The sequence below is a fragment of the Lepidochelys kempii genome, chromosome 8 (genome assembly GCF_965140285.1).
Source record: "Lepidochelys kempii isolate rLepKem1 chromosome 8, rLepKem1.hap1, whole genome shotgun sequence".
NCBI lineage: Eukaryota > Metazoa > Chordata > Testudines > Cheloniidae > Lepidochelys > Lepidochelys kempii.
In genome coordinates, this window is record NC_136387.1 from 19,142,380 (window position 1) to 19,166,043 (window position 23,664).

A 23,664-nucleotide genomic window follows, 5' to 3' on the forward strand; every position below is an offset into this window, starting at 1 on the left:
CCACTTTTGAAAATCTCAGTTTAAAAGATTATAAGTAACATTTTCAAAAACACTTAAGTGATTTAGGAACCTATGTGCCATTGAAAGGCAATCACATAGGTTCCTAAGTCACGTAGACATTTTGGACAAATGTACCCGATATATATCCCGTAGTAAAGAGTACTGATGCTAAAAGGAGGGGATGCTTTTTATTTCTAGAAGCACTGTTTTGTCACTTTAAGCACAGAATCAAAATCTCCAGCCTTAGATAGCAACAGTAAAGACTTAGCATAATGTAACATGATTGGCAGTCCCTGTCCCAGCCTTGCAGTAGTGATGTTGCCGTAGGGACTGTGCCTGTCAGACATGGCCTATATATGAAGACCTGTGTGACTAAACCTAGGAATAGAATAGCAGAGCCTGTCCATACCATTCAATACATTCATAAGCACCAAATTCTCCATCCACAATGTGTATGCATATTGTACCCCCTAAAAACCTCTAATACCTGAGGCCTTAAAACTTACCTTTTCCAAAAGCTCCTGGTTCCTCTTAATGAAAAGCTGTTTATCTTCTACCCAGTGGGAATCCTGTTTGGTAAAGTAACACTGTTATATAATAATCGGGTAACTATTTCAGTGCTTAGCCTGGGAGTCCACATGAAATTGAACATGATTAACAAATGTGCAGTGTTGGATATTACCGTGATAGGCTTTTTTCTATCTAACAGAGGTAGAATCTATAGTAGCTGTATGTTCATAACAATATATTAATCTATAAATGAGTAGCAAAGCTTCTGAACCCATTAAGTCTTTTCATTAGAATGTGGTGCTCCTTCCCTTTGAGCCAGTATAGAAACAATGCCCCACGATGGTGTCACAGACATGCTGTAACAAGTATTGGGATGTACAATGGGATCATGAGCACTCATGGTTCCTATGGCACATTTTGTAAGAGTACAGATGTTAATCTCATTGTCCCACCCAGCCTTCTACCAACCTAAATTCCCACTGAAGTTTCAAATATTGTCAATGTTAATTTCCTGTCCTCAGTTGTTCTGCAGTGATCCTGTGTGGTGTTAAACAGATGTGAAATTCTACCCAGAAGTCTGCATTTTAGTGGTGGGTGAAGTGATTCCCCCTCTCCCCTAGCTACTTTGGGATTTTGAGGTTTAATTAATATGTATTTATAAAGAACTTTAAATAAGCTGTAATTAGGCTTTGTAAAGATCTGAAAGTCAAGGGCCAGAATCCGATCTCCGTTACATCAATATAAATCTGGAGCAATTCCATTGACTTTGATGGAGATACCAGCATAAAATCAGACCCAAAATTTGTTATAGAAATGCGAAGTATTGTTAATAATGTCTCTGCCTCTCAACATGACAAGAAAGGATGTGATGTGTGTTCTTTGATATCTTTTCTCTGAGCTGGAGTGCGATCACAAAGCACTTATTTTGCTAGCGGCTACCATTACTAAAAATTCTCCAGGGTCTCTTGAAGGACAACTGTAATCTAATCCTCACCTGTGCACTAACAAGTCTAAACCCAGCCCTGGCAGCATCAGTACTCCACAGTAGTAACTGCTTGTTGTGCTACTGTCCTGCAAAACTTGTGAAGCAAACAAGATACTATACCCAGGACCTCTGATGGCCTGCATTCATGCCTATGTGAGCAGAAGCAGAGATTAGCTACAGTCCAAAACAACAAAGAAAATACCCACTACGAAGCATCTACCTGTCCTTTTTGTGCCAAAGTTGTTTCCAGATCTTCTATTTTTGCTTTATACCTCTGGACTTCTGCTTGGAGCTGCTCCTGTGCCTGTTAAAGTCAGTTACATCATTAAATAGGAACAAGCAGAAATACAGTTTTTTGGATTTTCAATGCATAGGAAACTGAGCACAGCAGTCTGGCCTCCTACAAAGTGAATGTAAAACACTACGAGTCTGACTTGTTTGCATTTTATGCCCATTTTACACTTGGTTTACACTGGCATAAATCATGACACAAGGGCCGAGGCAGTGGAGAATCAGGCCCCAAAACTTATAATTGCTGTTCATTGTATTGCAGTAGTACCAACCAAGATCAGGGCTAGATTGTTGTGCTAGATAATGTACAAAACCACAGCAAGAAGCAGTCCCTGCTCTGAAGAGATTACATTCTAAATAGACAAGATAGGAAAAAGGTGGGAGAAAGAAATTATCCCCACACTACAGATGGGAAATCTTTTAGTCTTGGAAGATTTAATATAAACTGGATAATTAGCACCTTTTACAGAATAACTACATCCACCTGTTAAAGACTTTCAAACGCATGTTCAAAAGAAGATGAAATGTTTGAACCCACAAAAACCTACAGGTGTCCTTTGTGCCTGCAAAAACGTGCACCCTGATGCACAAAATGGGGAATTGTCTGTACCAATTACAGAATCACCCATTTTTCCTGGCTCAGCAGGTAAATAGTATATTATGGGTCCATCCATTGTGTCCATCTTTAATAATGTTGCCCCTTTAAATATGCTCTGCAAAATGAGTGAAACTGTCATTTAGCAACCGTGTCTTAGATGCCACTTTGATGTTCTCTTTGGGAGGTTTGTATGCACTAGTTTCTAGTTGCAGCTGAACACGCACCCGCCCCTCCAGACAAAGACTGACCTTGGCTTCTCTTTCAGCATCTATGATGCCTCCAGTCTGTTCCTGCAGTAATGCATATGCCCTCTGCAGGGCCTGGTATTCCTTTGTTAGCTGCCGAAATCGCAGCTCTGATTCTTCTGCTGCTAAACTCTGTATGAACAGAAAGAATGTGCTGTACAAGCAGCAGACACAGGAGCATTGCAAAGGAGAGAAGTGCCTAAAATGTGTCTTATTGTGGCCAACGTAGGTTTCCAACTTTACCATGTATTATCAACCAAAGTGCTTGAGTCAAAACAGATTTGTAATGAGCGTGTTGTAGTGGTGGTAAAGGTGTGGAATTTCGAAAATGTTTATGGATTTTTAATCTGGGTCTGGAGTTACTTTTATATCAGTTTTAGCAAGTTGTCAGGAAAACAGACCAGGGCTGCTTGGATCACAAGGTTTTGTAGATTTCTACCATGTTTCTCAGTGACACTGGTGTTAATCCAGAGTAACTCCACATCACTAAGAAGGTTTGACTCTCCCGTTGAGGCACAGGAAAATACAATTTGTCACTCTATGCGCTGAAAGGGCATCTAAATCTGAGAAGAGATTCACTCCTGGAGGGGGACTGCCATTGCCTTGTGTCCTGGAGCATAGTGTTAGAATAAGGCTGGGGCTTATTCAGCTGAATCAGCACATCCGTTGGGTGTTCTGGCCCTGCCTCCTTCCCAGCTAGCCCCTCCTACTTTCTGGCTGTACATCCTGGCAGAGCAGGAAGTGTGGGCAAATTATATTACTACCCTCCTGCACCAAGTTTGACTTGCGCGTGCCAGAGGGATCTGGGTAGTAAATATGGCTCACTAACTTCCGTGGAAGTATTCCAGATTGACACAGACGTAAGTGAGAGTAGACTCTGGCTCAAGGCCTGTCATTACCTTTTGCATCAGCAATGAGACCTACAGATTCAAAAAAATGTTTTTGTCTCCAACATCCACCCTGCCGCACAATGCTTGAAGGACTGTGAGCAGACAGGAAGTTTTTCTACCTGGGTATCTTTTCCCAAGAAGTACTAATCACTGCCCCATTGTTGGTGCCTTCTGGAATGACTGCATCATTCATGTTGTGGTGCATGGGCTTGCTTGTGCATGGGATCATGGCTTCCTCTAGTGGATTTTCCCCTGTCTTCCACTACCGGGCAGGCAAACGAACTCTACTTTCGCTTAGGTGGTACATTCTTTGCTTTTGGTGCTGAAGGCCCCTGTGTTCTGTCCCTGATGAGGCTCATGGTGTCAGTACGTGAGTGTGTCTGTGGTTCATTACTAATGGAAGTACAATGCTCAGTTAAGGAACTTTCAGGGCCTGGAGAGAATTGTGGACTCCGAAAAACTGATGGGGGAGTATTGAGCCATGGACATTCAAGGTGAACTGGGAAAAGCAAGGCTTGCAGAACTACCCAGAGGGACTGATTCAGGGCTCAGTTTTCTGCCTGGCGGATGTGACTGATGAACTGTTTGGCCAGACTAGTACCAACTACAAGTACTTTTCAGCAAAGTAATAGGAAAGAAATGAAACCTAAGCTTAACAATACAGATAATTTGCATATTTAGTGATTCTTATTGCAGGTTCTAGGGGATAGATTTCCAAAAAGCTCAGGGCTAGATTTTCAAGATCTCCATGTCTAAAACTGAGGCCAAATTGACAGAAGAGCTCAGCACCCATTGTACACCCAATGTTTGAGGCCCTGGCTGCTTGTTTTGGGAACTAATTTCTCTTCAAAATCTAGCTCCAATTATAGCGAGGCAGCCAATTCTTACCTCATCCAGGTCATCGTCTGGGGTTGCTGGTGTTCTGTCTGTTCTGAATGAGGCCATGGATGAGGTTTCAGAGTCCAAGGAGTCATCATCGTAGCCAAAAACAGTATCCACTATATGTCTCTAAAACAGGAAGAACATGTGGTTTCTGAACCCCTTTTGGAGGCAAACAGCATGGGGTTATATATGGGGCAGTGTTAGCCAGTTCCAAAAACACTTTAGTAGGCACTTTAAAAGAACCACAAGAGAATCACAAAAGAGCCATAGATTGCATTTCCATACACCAGATCCCTCTGAAGGGAACCACACATAGGTCCCTATAATCAGCTGGTGAATTGAGGTCCCCTCAATTGAGGTCCGTTGTGCTAATTCATTCTCATCAGTTATGTATCTGGCCTGTAGTCTAAAACTATCAGACAATGTAGCGTCAGAGAGTATCAATATCCCAAGAGAGAAGCCTCCACCCCCATCTGAAGGGAATAGAATCATATGTTGTTACTACATAAAGCTGTTCAGAGCAACCATCTTTTAGTCCTGTCTTAAAGAACAATGCCACAATACCAGAGATGTCCTGTTGTGCAGAACTGAGATGATGAACCTGATTCTCCTATCACTGTCTATCTTGAGTAAGTCAGTGGATTTACATGAAAGTAAAACTGGTGTGGTAATTGCTACCTCAGCGAGAATGCTGTTCAAACTATGTGTTTTGGTTAAGGTTGAATATCCTGCCACCTAGACTGAATTAAACACATCACAGAAAAAATGTGAGTCACATTCTATGATGGTAGAACTGCTTAACCAGCAGGTTTGGATTTCAGGATACTGATTTCAGCATTTAATGCTTGGCACACAGTAGAATACTTATGCAGACAGATGGATCAATAAGAATTTAAGATGCACTGTTGCACTACAGTATTTTTCTCTTCTAATGCTGTCAGATTACAGCCCTCTAATAAATCCCCACTGTTTGAGTCATGCAGAAGGGATGAACTGAAGATGCTGAGAAATCCTTGTGTATGTGTACTTTTTTTAGAAATGAAGAGCACTGCTATACCCTACTGAGCAGTACAATTTCTGGTTGCTTATTTAGAAATAAAGTTAAACAGGGACATGTTGGGCTCATTCCTTAGCCTCAGTTCTGCCTGTTGTGTGCAACCTTAAAATCCTTAATGAAATTATGTGACAGTACCTCAATTTACCATAGGACTTATTGGGCCTGATTCTGCTGAATGACAGGACAGACTTGCATGACTCTGGCAGAGAAAAGTTGCCCTAACCTGGTGAATCTGGCCATTTGAGAGTCCTCTGGTGGCACAGAGCTAACCTAGCAGTTTCTAAGGCACAGGAGACATGGCTGGGGGTTCCCTAAATCCAGCTGATGGAAGCACTGGCAGCTGGCATAAATTATCTCATCCCTCGGGTTGCTCTAAATTATTGCAGGGACTGGACTAGATTGAGGATCAGAGCACCACAAATGACTTAAGACCTCTGCACCCTTCTTCTCTTCTGAGCTGAGTGCTGCGTAGGATCTGGGCCAGGGATTTCAGTTTACGAGAATATTAAAGTCAATGGAAGTTTTGCGTGAATAAGGATTTCAGGATTGGATTAGTATTAGTATTAACCAACAGCAGCAGACAGATTGAAGAGTCTTTCAGGACAAAAATATGATCCCAACAGGACCTGAAATTGGTATCTACAGAAAAGCAGATGGTAAATAATTATGTTATTATTTTAAAGGAAAAATAGGATTGAAAAGCTTTTCCAAAGAAATTCAGATTCCTTTGAACCCCATTGCTAAGGGAGCTTACTGCAACCAAACATCATCTGTTTCCTCAGGTTTTCACGGATTGTTTTCCTGAAAAGCCCACTGGCATTGTTACAGTAAGACAGAGTAGTTTTCCTCTTACCTTAATTGGCTTTGAACTTCTTTTATGCTTCCTGCGACGAATCAGCTTTTCCCTATCCTGGAAAATACAGTTAAGAAATATGATCCAATATTTCATAGTTCCATTGACTTTAATGGAGTTAGTCTTATTTACACAAGCTGAGGATCTAGTTCTTTGTGCAGAACACTGCTATTTAAGGTTGAAAGGGTGACCAGAAGTTATGACATCTGAAAAGAAGCTCCAGCCATTTACTCATGTCGTGTAGCTGTCATTTCTGTTAAATAATTTGTACAGGGCCTGGTCATCATGGGGAGTGGGATGGGGCCATGAGATTTGAAGTATACTATTTGCCTTGTCTGCAGATGCATCGTTGATATCTGTCTATCTCAAAGTCATTGGGCTGTGTTATTGTTGACTTCATGTCCGTTTCCCAAGCAGGATGTCTTAGACGATGCAACAGATTTCTGTGGAATCTGATTTTGTTCATATTATCTTGCAAATGTCCTGGAAAGGGGCATTTAACATGAAGAGCTGTATCCAAATTACTAGTGAACGGCTGTCTAACAACATCTGCTTCTGTGTCACATCTGAGGCTTCTTAAGGGGATTCTAACATCAGCACTTCTTAACCTCACTGATGTACCCAAGATTCAGACGTACAGTATTATTGATGAGGTGAACAGTGCAATGAAGAATGTATCCTTTTGGCAAGACTAAAACTGGGGAGAGACCCCTGTTTTCTTAGTTAAAACCAGTCTTCCCGTGGGGGTACAAAGTCTTCTCACTCTTCAGTTTCCAAAATCTGGACCAATCCTCTCTCTGCGTCACTTTATTTCTCAGCTGCAAACTTATTTTTTCTCTCTTCCCTATACAGAACTCTGCATCTGTATTCTGTACTATATTGCATATATCTAATTGTATAAGACATTCTGCAACTACTGTATATATTTTAGGCTTGCTGTTTTCTATTTTATTGAATCCTGGAACTATATTACTGTTTTACATGTTAATTTTTAGGATATCATTTTGTGAAACACACTGGGGACCTGATTTTGAATAAGACATCATTCTTCTTTCTTGTAACTATTTTTTTCTTACAGCTAATTGTCATTTAGACATCTAATTACTGGATTACACATATCTACAAAATGACACAAACTGTGCCCACACATAATTGCACCCACAAAATTGTACTGTGAGACTGTATTTTAAAATTCACATCCTAGAAATAATAAAGCATCATTATTATTAAAATGTTACCACTCAAATCCTGTCTGTTATGAGATGAAGATGTCAGTTATATGTGATTGCTTTTAATTCCTGATGGGCTAGACATACCCTTGTTAACTCATCAATTATGTTCTGTTGTTCTATAACTTGAAGCTTTAAAAACTCAGTTTCTTGCTCTTCGTTAGCTTGATCTAAGTCATTGAGAGATTTTAATTTCTTCAGTGGAGGGTGTGATGTCATTTTTTCTCTCTGTTTAGAAGACAAAACATATATATATAGAGAGAAATAAAGAAAGATAAAATGAGAGTCAGTACTTTAAAGTCCCCCCTTTAATCAGGCAATGTTTTCATGTTCTTTTAAATCTGCATCAGTTGCAAAATTGTCATGACATTACTACTCTTTACCATCCCTTAATTGTAAAAAGGAGAGAATGTCAGGGAGTTAAATTGTAATTTATTCTGCATGAGGCTATGCAGTAGGGCTGTCAAGCGATTAAAAAAATTAATAGCGATTAATCGCGCTGTTAAACAATAATAGAATACCATTTATTTAAATATTTTTGGATGTTTTCTACATTTTCAAATATATTGATTTCAATTACAACACAGAATGAAAAGCGTACAGTGCTCACTTTATATTTATTTTTGATTACAAATATTTGCACTGTAAAAAACAAAAGAAATAGTATCTTTTCAATTCCCCTAATGCAAGTACTCTAGTGCAATCTCATTATCATGAAAGTTGAACTTACAAATGTAAAATTATGTACAAAAATAACTGCATTCAAAAATAAAACAATGTAAAACTTTAGAACCTACAAGTCCATTCAGTCCTACTTCAGCCAATCGCTCCCACAAACAAGTTTGTTTACATTTGCAGGAGATAATGCTGCCTGCTTCTTGTTTACAATGTTACCTGAAAGCGAGAACAGGCCTTCACATGGCACTGTTGTAGCTGGCACAGCAAGATATTTATGTGCCAGATGAGCTAAAGATTCATATGTCCCTTCTTGCTTCAACCACCATTCCAGAGGACATGTGTCCATGCCGATGATGCTCGTTAAAAAAAAAATGCGTGAATTAAATTTGTAACTGAACTCCCTGGGGGACAACTGTATGTCTCCTCTTCTGTTTTACCCCACATTCTGCCATATATTTCATGTTATAGCAGTCTCAGATTATGACCCAGCATATGTTTGTTTTAAGAACACTTTCACAGCAGATTTGACAAAACACAAAGAATGTAAAACAGAACATACAACTGTCCCCCAAGGAGTTCAGTCACAAATTTAATTAACACATTATTTTTTTTAAAGAGCATCATCAGCATGGAAGCATGTCCTCTGAAATGGTGGCTGAAGCATGAAGGAGCATATGAACTTTTATCATATCTGGCATTTGAATACCTTGCAACACCAGTTACAAAAGTGCCATGCAAATGCCTGTTTTCAATTTCAGGTGACATTGTAAATAAGAAGCAGGCAGCATTATCTTCCATAAATGTAAACAAACTTGTTTGTCTTAGCGATTAGCTGAACAAGAAGTAGGACTGAGTGGACTTTTAGGCACAAAAGTTTTACATTGTTTTGCTTTTGAGTGATGTTATGTAACAGAAAAAAAATCTACATTTGTAAGTTACACTTTCACGATAAAGAGATTGCACTACAGTACTTAGATTCATAGATTCATAGATTCATAGATATTTAGGTCAGAAGGGACCATTATGATCATCTAGTCTGACCTCCTGCACAATGCAGGCCACAGAATTTCACCCACCACTCCTAAAAAAGACCTCACACCTATATCTGTGCTATTGAAGTCCTCAAATTGTAGTTTGAAGACCTCAAGGAGCAGAGAATCCTCCAGCAAGTGACCCGTGCCCCATGCTACAGAGGAAGGCGAAAAACCTCCAGGGCCTTCCAATCTGCCCTGGAGGAAAATTCCTTCCCGACCCCAAATATGGCGATCAGCTAAACCCTGAGCATATGGGCAAGATTCATCAGCCAGATACTACAGAAAATTCTTTCCCAGGTAACTTGGATCTCACCCCATCTAAAAACCCATCACAGGCCATTGGGCCTATTTACCATGAATATTTAATTACTAAAACCATGTTATCCCATCATACCATCTCCTCCATAAACTTATCGAGTTTAATCTTAAAGCAAGATAGATCTTTTGCCCCCACTACTTCCCTCGGAAGGCTATTCCAAAACTTCACTCCTCTGATGGTTAGAAACCTTCGTCTAATTTCTAATCTAAATTTCCTAGTGGCCAGTTTATATCCATTTGTTCTTGTGTCCACATTGGTACTAAGTTTAAATAATTCCTCTCCCTCTCTGGTATTTATCCCTCTGATATATTTATAGAGAGCAATCATATCTCCCCTCAACCTTCTTTTAGTTAGGCTAAACAAGCCAAGCTCCCTGAGTCTCCTTTCATAAGACAAGTTTTCCATTCCTCGGATCATCCTAGTAGCCCTTCTCTGTACCTGTTCCAGTTTGAATTCATCCTTCTTAAACATGGGAGACCAGAACTGCACACAGTATTCCAGGTGAGGTCTCACCAGTGCCTTATATAATGGTACTAAAACCTCCTTATCCCTACTGGAAATACCTCTCCTGATGCATCCCAAGACGACATTAGCTTTTTTCACAGCCATATCACATTGGCAGCTCATAGTCATCCTATGATCAACCAATACTCCAAGGTCCTTTTCCTCCTCCGTTACTTCTAGTTGATGCGTCCCTAGCTTATAACTAAAATTCTTGTTATTAATCCCTAAATGCATGACCTTACACTTCTCACTATTAAATTTCATCCTATTCCTATTACTCCAGTTTACAAGGTCATCCAGATCCTCCTGTAGGGTATCCCTGTCCTTCTCTAAATTAGCAATACCTCCCAGCTTTGTATCATCTGCAAACTTTATTAGCACACTCCCACTTTTTGTGCCCAGGTCAGTAATAAAAAGATTAAATAAGATTGGTCCCAAAACTGATCCTTGAGGAACTCCACTGGTAACCTCCCTCCAACTTGACAGTTCACCTTTCAGTAGGACCCGTTGTAGTCTCCCCTTTAACCAATTCCCTATCCACCTTTCAATTTTCCTATTGATGCCCATCTTATCCAATTTAACTAATAATTCCCCATGTGGCACAGTATCAAACGCCTTACTAAAATCTAAGTAAATTAGATCCACTGCGTTTCCTTTATCTAAAAAATCTGTTACTCTCTCAAAGAAGGAGATCAGGTTGGTTTGGCACGATCTACCTTTTGTAAAACCATGTTGTATTTTGTCCCATTTACCATTGACTTCAATGTCCTTAACTACCTTCTCCTTCAAAATTTTTTCCAAGACCTTGCATACTACAGATGTCAAACTAACAGGCCTATAATTACTTGGATCACTTTTTTTCCCTTTCTTAAAAATAGGAACTATGTTAGCAATTCTCCAATCATACGGTACAACCCCTGAGTTTACAGATTCATTAAAAATTCTTGCTAATGGGCTTGCAATTTCTTGTGCCAATTCTTTTAATATTCTTGGATGAAGATTATCTGGGCCCCCCGATTTAGTCCCATTAAGCTGTTTGAGTTTCGCTTCTACCTCAGATATGGTGATGTCTACCTCCATATCCTCATTCCCATTTATCATGCTACCATTATCCCTAAGATCCTCTTTAGTCTTATTAAAGACTGAGGCAAAGTATTTGTTTAGATATTGGGCCATGCCTAGATTATCCTTGACCTCCACTCCATCCTCAGTTTTTAGCGGTCCCACTTCTTCTTTCTTTGTTTTCTTCCTATTTATATGACTATAGAACCTTTTACTATTGGTTTTAATTCCCTTTGCAAGGTCCAACTCTACTTGACTTTTAGCCTGTCTCACTTTATCCCTACATATTCTGACCTCAATAAGGTAGCTTTCCTTACTGATCCCTCCCTTCTTCCACTCCCTATATGCTTTCTGCTTTTTCTTAATTACCTCTCTAAGATGCTTGCTCATCCAGCTTGGTCTACAACTCCTGCCTATGAATTTTTTCCCCTTTCTTGGGATGCAGGCTTCTGATAGCTTCTGCAGCTTTAATTTAAAATAATCCCAGGCCTCCTCTACCTTTAATCCCATAAATTCTTCAGTCCAATCCACTTCCCTAACTAATTTCCTTAATTTTTGAAAGTCAGCCCTTTTGAAATCAAAAACCCTAGTTGCAGATTTATTTTTGTTAATCCTTCCATTCAGTTTGAACTGAATTAGCTCATGATCACTTGAGCCAAGATTATCCCCTACAACCATTTCCTCTATGAGGTCCTCATTACTCACCAAGACCAAATCTAAAATGGCATCCCCTCTAGTCGGTTCAGCAACTACTTGCTGAAGGAATCCATCAGCTATCGCATCTAGGAAAATCTGAGCCCTATTATTATTACTAGCACTCGTCCTCCAGTCTATATCTGGGAAGTTAAAGTCTCCCATGATCACACAGTTTCCATTAGTATTTACTTTATTAAAAACATTAAAAAGGGCTCTATCCATATCCAAATTAGATCCCGGCGGTCTATAGCACACCCCAAGCACTATCCCAGGGGAGGCTCTAATAGTTTTCTTCCCCAATTTAATTGTTGCCCAGACAGACTCAGTCATATCCATTTCATCGCTTCTTATTTCTTTACATTCTATCTCATCATTGATATACAATGCTACTCCACCACCTTTACCTTTATTTCGGTCTTTCCTAAACAGCACATACCCTTCAATACCTGTAGCCCAGTCATGACTACTATTCCACCAGGTCTCTGTTATACCTATAATATCTGGTTTCACTTCCTGCACCAGTAACTCTAGTTCCTCCATTTTGTTACCTAGGCTCCTTGCATTAGTGTACAAACATCTTAATTTTTGCTGTTTGGCCTCACTCACATTCTGTACCCTATTAGGCACGGTTATTTTACTACCAGTATAACCTATTAGACTTGTATCTACACTGCCCTTCCTCCTACCTACAGCTGTATCCACTCTTACTTCATTTTCTTTCCACTCTATGCTAAATTCTGGCGTGGAGATTACCTGGACATCTCCCAACCATCTCCCCCAAATTCCTAGTTTAAAGCTCTCTTAATCAGTTGTGCCAGCCTCCATCCTAGAAGTCTATTTCCTTCCCTACTCAGATGAAGTCCATCCCGAGAGAACTGTCCTCTATCCATGAATGCCTCCCAATGGCCATACATCCCAAAGCCCTCCTTATAGCACCACTGCCTAAGCCATCTATTGATAGTCATAATCTTGTCACACCTTTGTTGCCCTTCTCTAGGAACAGGCAGAATCCCACTAAAGATCACCTGAGCCTCAATTTCCTTAAGCGTCCTCCCCAGCCTAACATAGTCTCCCTTAATACTTTCCAGCGAGAATCTAGCCGTATCATTTGTTCCCACATGAAGGATACTTGTATGAGGTGAATTGAAAAATACTATTTCTTTTTATAATTTCTACAGTGCAAATATTTGTAATAAAAATAATAATATAAAGTGAGCCCTGTACACTTCGTATTCTGTGTTGTAACAGAAATCAATATATTTGAAAATGTAGAAAAACATCCAAAAATATTTAATGCATTTCAATTGGTATTCTATTTTTTAACAATGCGATTAATTGTGATTAATTTTTTTATCGCAATTAATTTTTTTGAGTTAATCGCATGAGTTAACTGCGATTAATTGACAGCCCTACTATTTATATATCATGATGTTGCCCTCTAGTGACTGGCGCACAGAAAGCACAAGGGAGAATTCTTTGAGTGGAAGCGGTAGAAGTCTGTAGTGCTGTAGAACAAGTGTTGTAATGTCTATAGTGTCAACACTGATTTGCCTGTTTGCAGGACATGGATTGGTTACACTGTTTTAGGGTAGATTAACCCTGTAACTTTAACCTCTGTTAAGCTGGATGTGAAATCCCTGCTTGCAGAAAAAATTAAAATGAATCTGATAGTCTCCTAATCACCAGTGGAGCAGGACCCATATGGAAAAGCAACCAGCCTGCTCAAGCGATGTGCAGTGGAAATCACAAATCAGGGATGAGATACATTAGCAAATGCTATGTGGGCCAGGCTGCTCAGCACCTGCCTGCATTATTCCTGGCTGTAGCCATAGATATTACTTGTGCATTTTGTTAATGCCAAAACACCAAAATGAGTGTAGGAAAGTGTTATAACCCTTTTGAAAACTGCAGCAGTTCCATGTTAATGGATTTATAAAGAAGAGAGCTTTTCCCACATGTAAAAAAGCAACCACACAAAATAGAACAAATATTTCGGGTGAAATTTACAGTTCCAGGTCTCCCATTTGTGGTGCAGTTTACAGCTCCAGACATCACATTTGTATACCCACTTTTCCACATGCATCTAGTTATGCCCACAAATGATGCATGCACCCACACTGCCCAAATGCCTGACATGTGGGGGTTCTGTGAAGCAGATGATGCTCTTTATCTGCCACAGATGTGCACATAAAAATGCAAATGCAAAGACCAACATGAAGCTGGCTGAAAATGTAGCTCTTAATATTTTCCCTTCCATAAAGTATTTACAGCCAGGCCTGGATGGAAGAAAAATGTCAGAGTAAGACATGAACTGAGGGCACAGCTGTTTTTCATGGTGAAGGCCTGTAAATCTAATTTATGAAAGACCACGTTGAAGCCTGTGGAAGTGCATATATATACAGATCTTTGCTTGGTGTTCAATACCAACCATTTCTACATTTTCTTTAGTGATTGCTTTGAGTTTCTCCTCCATGCGCTGCAAAGACTGCATCAGTTCATCGTTTCTCTTGGTGAGGCACTTGTTCCTTTCAAGGAGAGGTTTGCATTGTTTTTCAGCTTCTCGAACACGTTTCAACTGTAATAATGAATAATAATGACAAGTTAAAAATGGATTTTCCTTCCTTCACTGTGGGCTCTTGCCTTCTCTCTCCTTCCCAGGTGACTATTGTCCCAACAAAGCCCTGAACAAAAGTATGAAACGGAACTGACAGAATAATATCATCTAACTCTCATATAGCACTTTTCATCCATAGATCTCAAAGCACTGTACAAAGGAGGTCCCTTTTACACATGGGGAAACTGAGGCACAGAGAGACAACATGACTTGTCCAAGGTCACCCAGGAGGCCAGAAGCAGAGCTGGGAATAGAACCTGTCGACTGTGTCATACTGACTTCCTTACCAAAAGAAAGAGTTGGATTGGTCCTTGAATGGCCCAAGTTACGCTGATAGTAAATATCACATCCATAGCTTGGGCTCTTGATGGACAACAGAACATATACATATTTGTATAAAACAGTAGATTTATTTTAATCAAACCATTGCTTAACAGTGAGAAGGCATTTTTGTAGGTAGTAGCATGTTCTAATATATCAATGTCTATATTCTTATCCACTTAAATGTCCTCCTTCCTTACAAGATGAGTTCCACTGAATAACACTCAATTCCTGTTTAAAAAGACAAAACAAAACAATCCTTTCTGGCAGGGAAGGAGGAATCTCAAGTTGCCATTTTAGGCATAAAGCCCTTTGTCCCTTTTCCATTGTCCTTTGGGCGTTTTCCTTCCATGGCACAGTACTTAGTCATACTATATTATTTAATAAATATGCCCATTATCTAAGGTCTGTTTACAGTCATTTTCAAAGAAGTGGCATTTTCTCATTAAAAAATACTTCAGTAATTTAAAAGTTTGTATCCATAAGAGCAAAGTAGGGTGAATGTTAATGGTATAATCTTTTAGAAGCCAAGTTTTTGAGAGAGATACATAATCAAATCAATAAAAGTAATGCATTTTGCTGTATTACTGAAATGTTGGTAAGACATCATTTACAAGTATTAATTAATACCACTGAGGCACACAAGATATCTATATTAACACATACTGAGTTAATCATGGTTATTGCTTCCACAATGAACGTAATGGAAATAGCACTGCTTTTCAAAAACTTAATCTTTTACTACAACTGCAGAAATGATGAAGGTCAAAAAGCACTGATGTTCACTTAAAGGCACACCTATCCTGTTCTAAGAGTCAATCTGATAAAGAAATGAATTTATTGTTGTAGCCTCTAGGGCTAGCCTGCTTGCTTGCCTATATATCTTTTCTTATAGGTTTCTTATTTTATTATGACTTTGATTATTTGTTTTATTATAATAGGTTTACAGGTTTATATTAAAGTAGTTTGGCTGTAATGCAAGGGACCTACAGGCCACATTCTGTATATTGAGCTAAGGCAAAGTTAGCACACATATGTCTGGGACCTTTCACCCAGATAGCAAAGTTAGCACACATATGTCTGGGACCTTTCACCTAGGTAAATAGTGATGAGTTAAGGCATAAGGTCCATATATGGCTGTGATCTTTAACATAGATAGATAAAGGATGTGTTGAAGCAGGTTGGCATAGGGGGCTTTCCAAAGTTCATACTCTCTGTAAACAGGTACACCACAAGGAAATAACCGAAATAACCGGGAGGACAAAAATAACAAATGTAAGAATGATCTAATGTCATTAATATGTATGTATATGGCATCAATATGTACAAACATACCAGCCTATGGAGTAAGTGTACCCCAACATTTCAGTGGGTGAGGAAACTAAGTTTGGACATAGAAGGAGGGCCTGAGTGCTCAAGCCCTATAAAAGAGGGTGACCCACCTTGCCAAAAAAGTGTCTAAGCTTCTAAGTTTCTGAGGGGTTTTCTAAGTTTTGTGCTTGGGAGCTTGTTCTCTAAGTTTCTAAGCTCCACGCTTCTTCGTTCTTAGTTTATTAGTCTGTTAATTTAATTTTAAGTTTTAAGTCAGTTAGTTAAGTAAAACTCTAAGTTAGCTGCAATAGCTCTTAGCTCTAGTTTCTTCTAAACTCTGCACCTCCCTGTCAACAATTAAGGAACCTGAGGGGAGGCTGGGCCTTTGTGTCTTAGCAGCAGGTCATCAAGAAAGGGTGTGAGTATATTAATCAAAAGCTTTATAGTGTATAATATCATGTGTATCTTTAAAATACTAGTATTGCATTTATAACTCTAATTATTTTACCAAGTTATTTATTGTGACACAGTGTCCTTGTTGGAGTTCAGGGATTATGGGCTGTTCATCTGTAGCAGAACTAGAAAAAAGGTCACCAGTGAAACAGGAAATCCATCTCAGATTGGCTGACGGGGTTACTGTGAAATTTCCTGGTAAACTCCTCAAGAACCCTCTGAACTGTGGCAGATTAAGCCTCGACCCCTATGAACTGTGGATCTGAGACCTAGACTGGCATCATCCACAGAGCCCTCTGAGGAGGCCCCAGGGCTGGGGCGAGTGGGCCAGGAGATGCAGGAGCTGGATTCAGTTGGCAGCCGGGGCTGGCCGTGGCTGCCCACTGTTGCCTCGTGTGTTTAAATGTAATGCGCTACCATGTTGTGCTTTATGAGGTGTTTTCTGAGGCATTCCATGATATACAGAATGGTAGTGTGTTAAATTGAAACACAAGAGACAGAAAATACCAGGAGGGCAGTGAATGTGGTGGACTAATGACCGAGGGCCTCATCCCAAGCCCCTTACCATTGCCTTCAATGGGCTTTGGCTTAGGCCTTGAGGCAGCTGAGCCTTCCTGAGTACCACAATGCCATTTCCAACCCTCTCATGCCCCTGGGCCCTAGAGGTAGTGGGTGGTCACAGTATGAACTTTCTCTGCCTCTAACACCCTTGGAGGCTCCTCTTCTTTCCTTTCCTTTCTTTACAGCTCCTTGCCTCCCCAATCTGACACAGACAAGAGCACACACCAGTTCATTTCGTTCATCTACAAGCAGTGTGTTCCTGTCCTCCAACTTCCGGATAGTGGCATTCAGCTCTGCCATTCTCTTCTGATTTCTGCGTAAATCCTGTAAATTGAAAGAAAGAAAATTTAGTTTCTAGGTCCTCTGAAACTGTCCATTGGACAAGAAACAAATGGACTGGAATGCTCACAAAAAAGACGAACACATCATCATTTTCTAATGAAACGAAACCCATTTGTAAGGTTGACATCATTTACGTCTGTCACAAGTACCTGGATGCTGGGTAAAAGTTAAAACAGCATGGACCTCATTCTGTACTATCTAATGCAGCTTGTGTGGTCATTGACTCGTGCAACGTGGGTGCAAATGACATGCCATTCTGTTGGTAGCAGTTTACATTCAGTATGCACTGGTGCTGATGACCACATAAGGTACAAGCTCAGGTAATTAGTCTGAACTCATTAGCTCAGGAAGCATTAACTGCTCAAAGCAAAGGGAAACATAAACATTTGCAAGGGAGAAACTTGGATAGGTCTCAACCTGAGCCTTCAAGGCTGCTTCGTTTGGACTTTGAAAGCTATATCTGAGGAGGAAGATTCATAGAAGGGGTTTCTGGACCGAGGAACAGAACTGGTCAAAATTTTTCCATTGGAACTTTTTTGATGGAAAATTAGGTTGTTGATTTAAAATTTTCTCAGAAAGTGCCTGCTTTCCTTGAACATTTTTTCCATAGGATTTTTTTTTCAGTTTCTGACAATTTTCAGATGAAAGTTTTCATTTTTCAGTTGTTGGAATAAAAAATTCTGGTTTTGTTTTTTGATTAAAAATTAAGTATTTCTGATGAAAATTGTGACAAAAACTAAAAATGTTTAATTTTTGTATAAATTTTCCTCAGAAACACTCTCATCCCCCTTCTTTTCTGAACAACTCTACTTAGGAGGGTTTTTTCAGAACAAAACTCAAGTTGGAAAGCAAGGAAAACACTGTCATTCTCAACTGCCTTTATCTTCTTATACCTGCTTTGCACAAAAGTGTAAGTAAAGAAATAGGCCCTGAATAGTTTAGTCCAGTAGACATTTCCTGTGCCAAGAACTATTTCCTGTAATTAGAATTACCACTAGAAGACACTTCACAGAGTGAGGCTTAACTACTATAGCAACATGAAAATGATGCAGGAAGTGGGCAAAATAATTTTGTAATCCAAATAAAGCCCATTGTTTGTATTTTGGATTACATTTAAACCTACTTACAGGACTGCTACAGTGTTCTGATCCATCTCCAGCTCTTCCTGGGATCTCTCGTTTGGGACTGCTCATGTTACACTCCGCCTCCTTCACTAAGAAGAGCTGTTCATCCAGAGCCTCCTTCTGCAGCTGGAGCTTCTGTACATAGCCTGTCTGGGTCTCCAGTTCTTTCTCCAAGGAAAAGATGATTCTGTCTTTAGCCTTGATTTCATCCATCTTAATTAAGAAATAAAAGTACAATGTTACTGCACAAGCCCAACAGAATGTCAGCACTACAGGAGTAAGGAGAGATCACCTTACCGTTGTTGTTCACTGCTGCATCTGCTGTTAAATAGTACACCAAACTCATGGATTACACACTTCCTCAACATCATAAAAAACAAATAGTTATTGCATCGGATTAGTAAGTCTATGATGAGCAAAGGCCATAAATTGAATGATACAGAAGTATATCTATGCACAAAATATGGACTGATTTTCAAAGGTGCCCAGGTCTTCACTCCCTGCTGATGTACATAAGAGATGCAGGTGCTCACCTTCTCTGAAAATCAGACCAAGGGTTTAATCTATAACTTCATCATCATCAAACATGCACAGTCTCTGGAAGACCAAAGCGCCAGCCAGAGTGACCACAGTTGATGGTGTTGCACCAGTACCAGTTCAAAGTAAGTGTAAAACAATCAAAATTAATATGATTGGGCTAGATCCCCAGGTATGGAGCTATGCTGATTCACACCAGCTGAGGATATGGTCTGTGTACTCACTTTGCACAGATGTAAGATCCTCAGTTGGTGTAAATTGGCACAGCTTCATAGATTTACATCTGCTGAGGATCTGTCCCCTCTATTTAGTAGACTTGCAGTCTAGGGGCCTCATTCTCCGCTCCCTATTGGCAGTGTCATTCTAATGAATGGAGAATCAAGTCCATAAGTTTCATTAGCTGCATCACTCCTGTCTAATGTTCCACGCAGATCCAGCACATATTGAAGTGTCTCATCCCTTCCACTAGAATCTGGATGACTGATGCTGTCCAGGCAGCTACACTGGAAGACTAGAAGAGAAAGGGGTAACTAACGTTTAGAATAAGATCACTGCACGTAAGCCCTGAAAACTTTAAAGATAGGTATGAGCCAGCTAAATGCCATTGAGCCTAAGGAAATTCTGTGACTCAGAATTTGTAAAACACTCAGGGAAAAAAATGCATGTTAATCTGTGAAAGTTACATGAGTCATTTCCCCAAAACCCGAATGCTGCCTGTGTTGAATTTTGCCCAGAGCCTCAAAGATATTTACTGATCCTGTTGCCTTTCATGCATACTGAAATCCTCCCAACAGTATATTTTTCAAATTAATGGGCCAGATAGTACTCAGACACAGAAGCCAAAATGTGGACTGTCCAGGTAAAACCCGGACGGGTGGCAACTCTAGGCCAGATTCTAATCTCTGTTACACACTTATCAATCTGATGCAACCCCATTGATTCCAGTGGAGATACAGTGGATTTACACTGGCGTAAATGAGATCAAAGTCTGACCTAGTGCATGGCACTTATACAAACAAAAGCTTTTTAAAAGGGACCATTTTTCTGTTTAAAATACCATTTCACTCACAAAATATTCATCCAGGGCTGAGTTGACTAGTGTTGCCAACTCTCACAATTTTGTTGTGAGTCTCATGCTATTTAGTGTTTATCTTAAAGCCCAAATCCATTGTGTGAGAGTTTGAGCTTCCAGTTAAGAAAAAAAGGAAGATTCTAGCCCTCAGGATTACAGAGCGAAGCTTGAAAATATGACACAAGAGTACCATAAAGGCTCAAAAAAGCAAAAGGCAAACCAGAAAGAACCCAACATTCATTCTTTTGAAACTCTCATGATTACTAAACCAGTCTCCTGATTTCGGGGGTCTGATTTCCCACTTTTTCTGAACACTGGGTAATGGCAATATTACGATCTACACCATTCTAGGGTCTAGCCCAGCAATTTAAAAATGAAAAAGTAATTAATTTGAATTTTTTTTCACTTACCTGCCAAATTGTGAATTCAACTTTCCAGACCAAATTCGTTGCTGTTGCAAGTGAGCATAACTCCTTTGAAGCCAGTGGAGTTGTAGCCACTTACCCCAGCACTGAATTTGACCTTCTGTGTTGTTTCTATAACTGTTGATGACACCATAAAGACTAAAGCAGAGAGCATTGCTCCCCTCTGCTGTTTAAAATCTTTCCATACTATCATTTGTATTAGAAAAGCTGGTAGGTAGCAACTGCAGATGGAGACATAATCACAACATGCAGTAAGAACTCATATAATATCTAATACAAATCTTCTCTTATCCTGACACTAATGGATCAAATACATGTTTGGGGCATTGCAGGTATATTATTAGCTCAACTAGAATTTCAATTTCCTTTTAAATTAAATTAAATTTATAATAATAATAAGGGCTCTCAAGCGATTAAAAAATGAATCATGATTAAAAAAAATTAATCGCAATTAATCACAGTGTTAAACAATAATAGAATACCATTTATTTAAATATTTTTGGATGTTTTCTACATTTTCAAATATATTGATTTCAATTACAACACAGAATAAAAAGCGTACAGTGCTCACTTTATATTTATTTTTGATTACAAATATTTGCACTGTAAAAAAATGAAAGAAATAATATTTTTCAATTCACCTAATACAAGTACTGTAGTGCAATCTCTTTATCATGAAAGTTTAAGTTACAAATGTAGAATTATGTACCAAAAAACTGTATTAAAAAATAAAACAATGTAAAATTTTAGAGCCTGCAAGTCCACTCAGTCCTACTTCTTATTCAGCCAATCACTAAGACAAACAAGTTTGTTTACATTTGCAGGAGATAATGCTGCCCGCTTCTTGTTTACAATGTCACCTGAAAGTGAGAACAGGTGTTTGTCCATGCGTCCATGCTGATGACGGATTCTGCTCAATAACAATCTGAAGCAGTGCAGACCAATGCATGTTCATTTTCATAATCTGAGTCAGATCCCACCAGCAGAAGGTTGATTTTCTTTTTTGGTGGTTTGGGTTCTGTAGTTTCCACATCAGAGTGTTGCTCTTTTAAGACTTCTGAAAGCATGCTCCACACCTCGTCTCTCTCAGATTTTGGAAGACACTTCAGGTTCTCAAACCTTAGGCTGATTAGAAATCTCACATTGGTACCTTCTTTGCGTTTGGTGAAATCTACAGTGAAAGTGTTCTTAAAATGAACATATGCTGGGTCATCATCTGAGACTGCTATAACATGAAATATATATGGCAGAATGTGGGTAAAACAGAGCAGGGGACATACAATTCTCCCCCAAGGAGTTCAGTCACAAATTTAATTAATGCATTATTTTTTTCCAAGCATCATCAGCACGGAAGCATGTCCTCTGGAATGGTGGCCGAAGCATGAAGGGTCATACGATTGTTTAGCATATCTGGCACGTAAATACAAAAGTGCCATGCAAATGCCTGTTCTCACTTTTTGGTGACATTGTAAATAAGAAGAGGGCAACATTATCTCCTGTAAATGTAAACAAACTTGTTTGTCTTAGTGGTTGACTGAACAAGAAGTAGGACTGAGTGGACTTCTATGCTCCAAAGTTTTACATGGTTTTGATTTGAGTGCACTTATGTAACAAAAAAATCTACATTTGTAAATTGCACTTTCATGACAAAGAGATTGGACTACAGTACTTGTATGAGGTGAATTGAAAAATACTATTTCTTTTATCATTTTTACATTTGTAATAATCATACATAATTGTAATAATCATACATTTGTAATAATCATTTCTTTTGTTTATCATTTTTACATTTGTAATAAAAATAATATACACTTTGATTTCAATTACAACACAGAATACAATGCATATGAAAATGTAGAAAAAATCAAAAATATTTCAATTGGTATTCTATTGTTTAACAGTATAATTAAAATTGCGATTAATCGCAATTAATTTTTTTAATCATGATTAATTTTTTTTGAGTTGATCATGTGAGTTAACTGCGATTTACAGCCCTAATAATAATAATAAATAATAATAATAATTTTATGGCCAATAATAAAAATTGTAGATATTGTACACAGCTAAGCTAAGGCTTTGGGATCTAAGCTCATCAGTACAGAGTTTAGGAGGAGTATCTCTCTCTCTCTCTCTATCTGAAATAATGAAGTACCTATCGCTGGCAGATCTAAGTGCTGCTTAGTGTTGTGCATTTGACTGGGTGCCTGGGCTTTTTGTTCCCATCTTCCTCTGCAGCACAAGGTTTGGACACTGATAGAGGGAACTGATGGTCCAGTATTCTGAGCCAGCAAGATAAATCCTCTGCTTGCTGAAAATCCAAACCTGAGATTTATTAACATGTAGGAAACCTCATGGAATATCTGGAGGAAACCGCAGTGTGGCAAAACCCAGTATTTCCTCTTTGCTGGAGACCTTCACATTGCATGCTGCTGGCTTCTGAAGATTAATTTGATTTTATGTTGCATATGAATTAACAATTATAGATGGGCCCCAGCAACAAAATCTGGATCTAGATTTCCATCACCTGCCAAGTTCTGGGGTGTTTGGATCCAATGGTTCTGTTCAGTCCACTATTAGGTGTCGGACTGTGCCTGGTGACTGGGTCACTATTAGGTGCTGGACTAGCACTGGTGACTGGGACAATGTTGGTAGAAGAAGGAAAGCCCATGAAGCCTTTTCCCTCTGTCAACATGCTGGGCAAGAACCAGGAACAGTCAGTCACAGAACTCTGTGCACCCCAGGGGTGTTATTTGCCCAAAAGAGGCTGAGGGCTTTGGAGAGAGGGGCAGGACCACGGCTGTGGAGAGGGATCCCCACACACCCCCTTTGCATTTCCTGGCACTCTCCTGAGGCATAATCCATCCCAGAACTGTCCCTTGGGGCTGCACAGCTTCCTACACAGTCTAATGGCTCAATGGCACAAACTAGCCCTAAGGCAAGATTAGGATCATTCATGTCTACAAAGAGAGAGTCTTTTGAGCTGGATTTGGATTTCAGGGATGTACAGCTGAGGGCTTTCGTTCAGTCCCACTTCTAGCTAAAACACCCAGCACCTGCAGTGCAGGTGGTTT

The 23,664-nt window shown here is 39.4% G+C and overlaps 1 protein-coding gene across 5 annotated transcripts in view; it reads right to left on the reverse strand.

Annotated features, from left to right (window-relative positions):
- The window catches only part of JAKMIP2 (janus kinase and microtubule interacting protein 2), a 107,787-nt gene that overhangs the window by 18,102 nt on the left and 66,021 nt on the right, over nt 1–23,664 (reverse strand). For all 5 annotated transcript variants that reach the window (XM_073355758.1, XM_073355762.1, XM_073355759.1 and 2 more), the window contains 9 exons: nt 18,563–18,772; nt 17,319–17,417; nt 14,262–14,408; nt 7,628–7,768; nt 6,312–6,368; nt 4,408–4,527; nt 2,633–2,761; nt 1,716–1,799; nt 507–569 (listed from right to left, as the gene is read on the reverse strand). In XM_073355758.1, the coding sequence (XP_073211859.1) occupies nt 507–569; nt 1,716–1,799; nt 2,633–2,761; nt 4,408–4,527; nt 6,312–6,368; nt 7,628–7,768; nt 14,262–14,408; nt 17,319–17,417; nt 18,563–18,772 (1,050 nt within the window). The remainder of the gene's footprint in view (nt 1–506; nt 570–1,715; nt 1,800–2,632; nt 2,762–4,407; nt 4,528–6,311; nt 6,369–7,627; nt 7,769–14,261; nt 14,409–17,318; nt 17,418–18,562; nt 18,773–23,664) is intronic.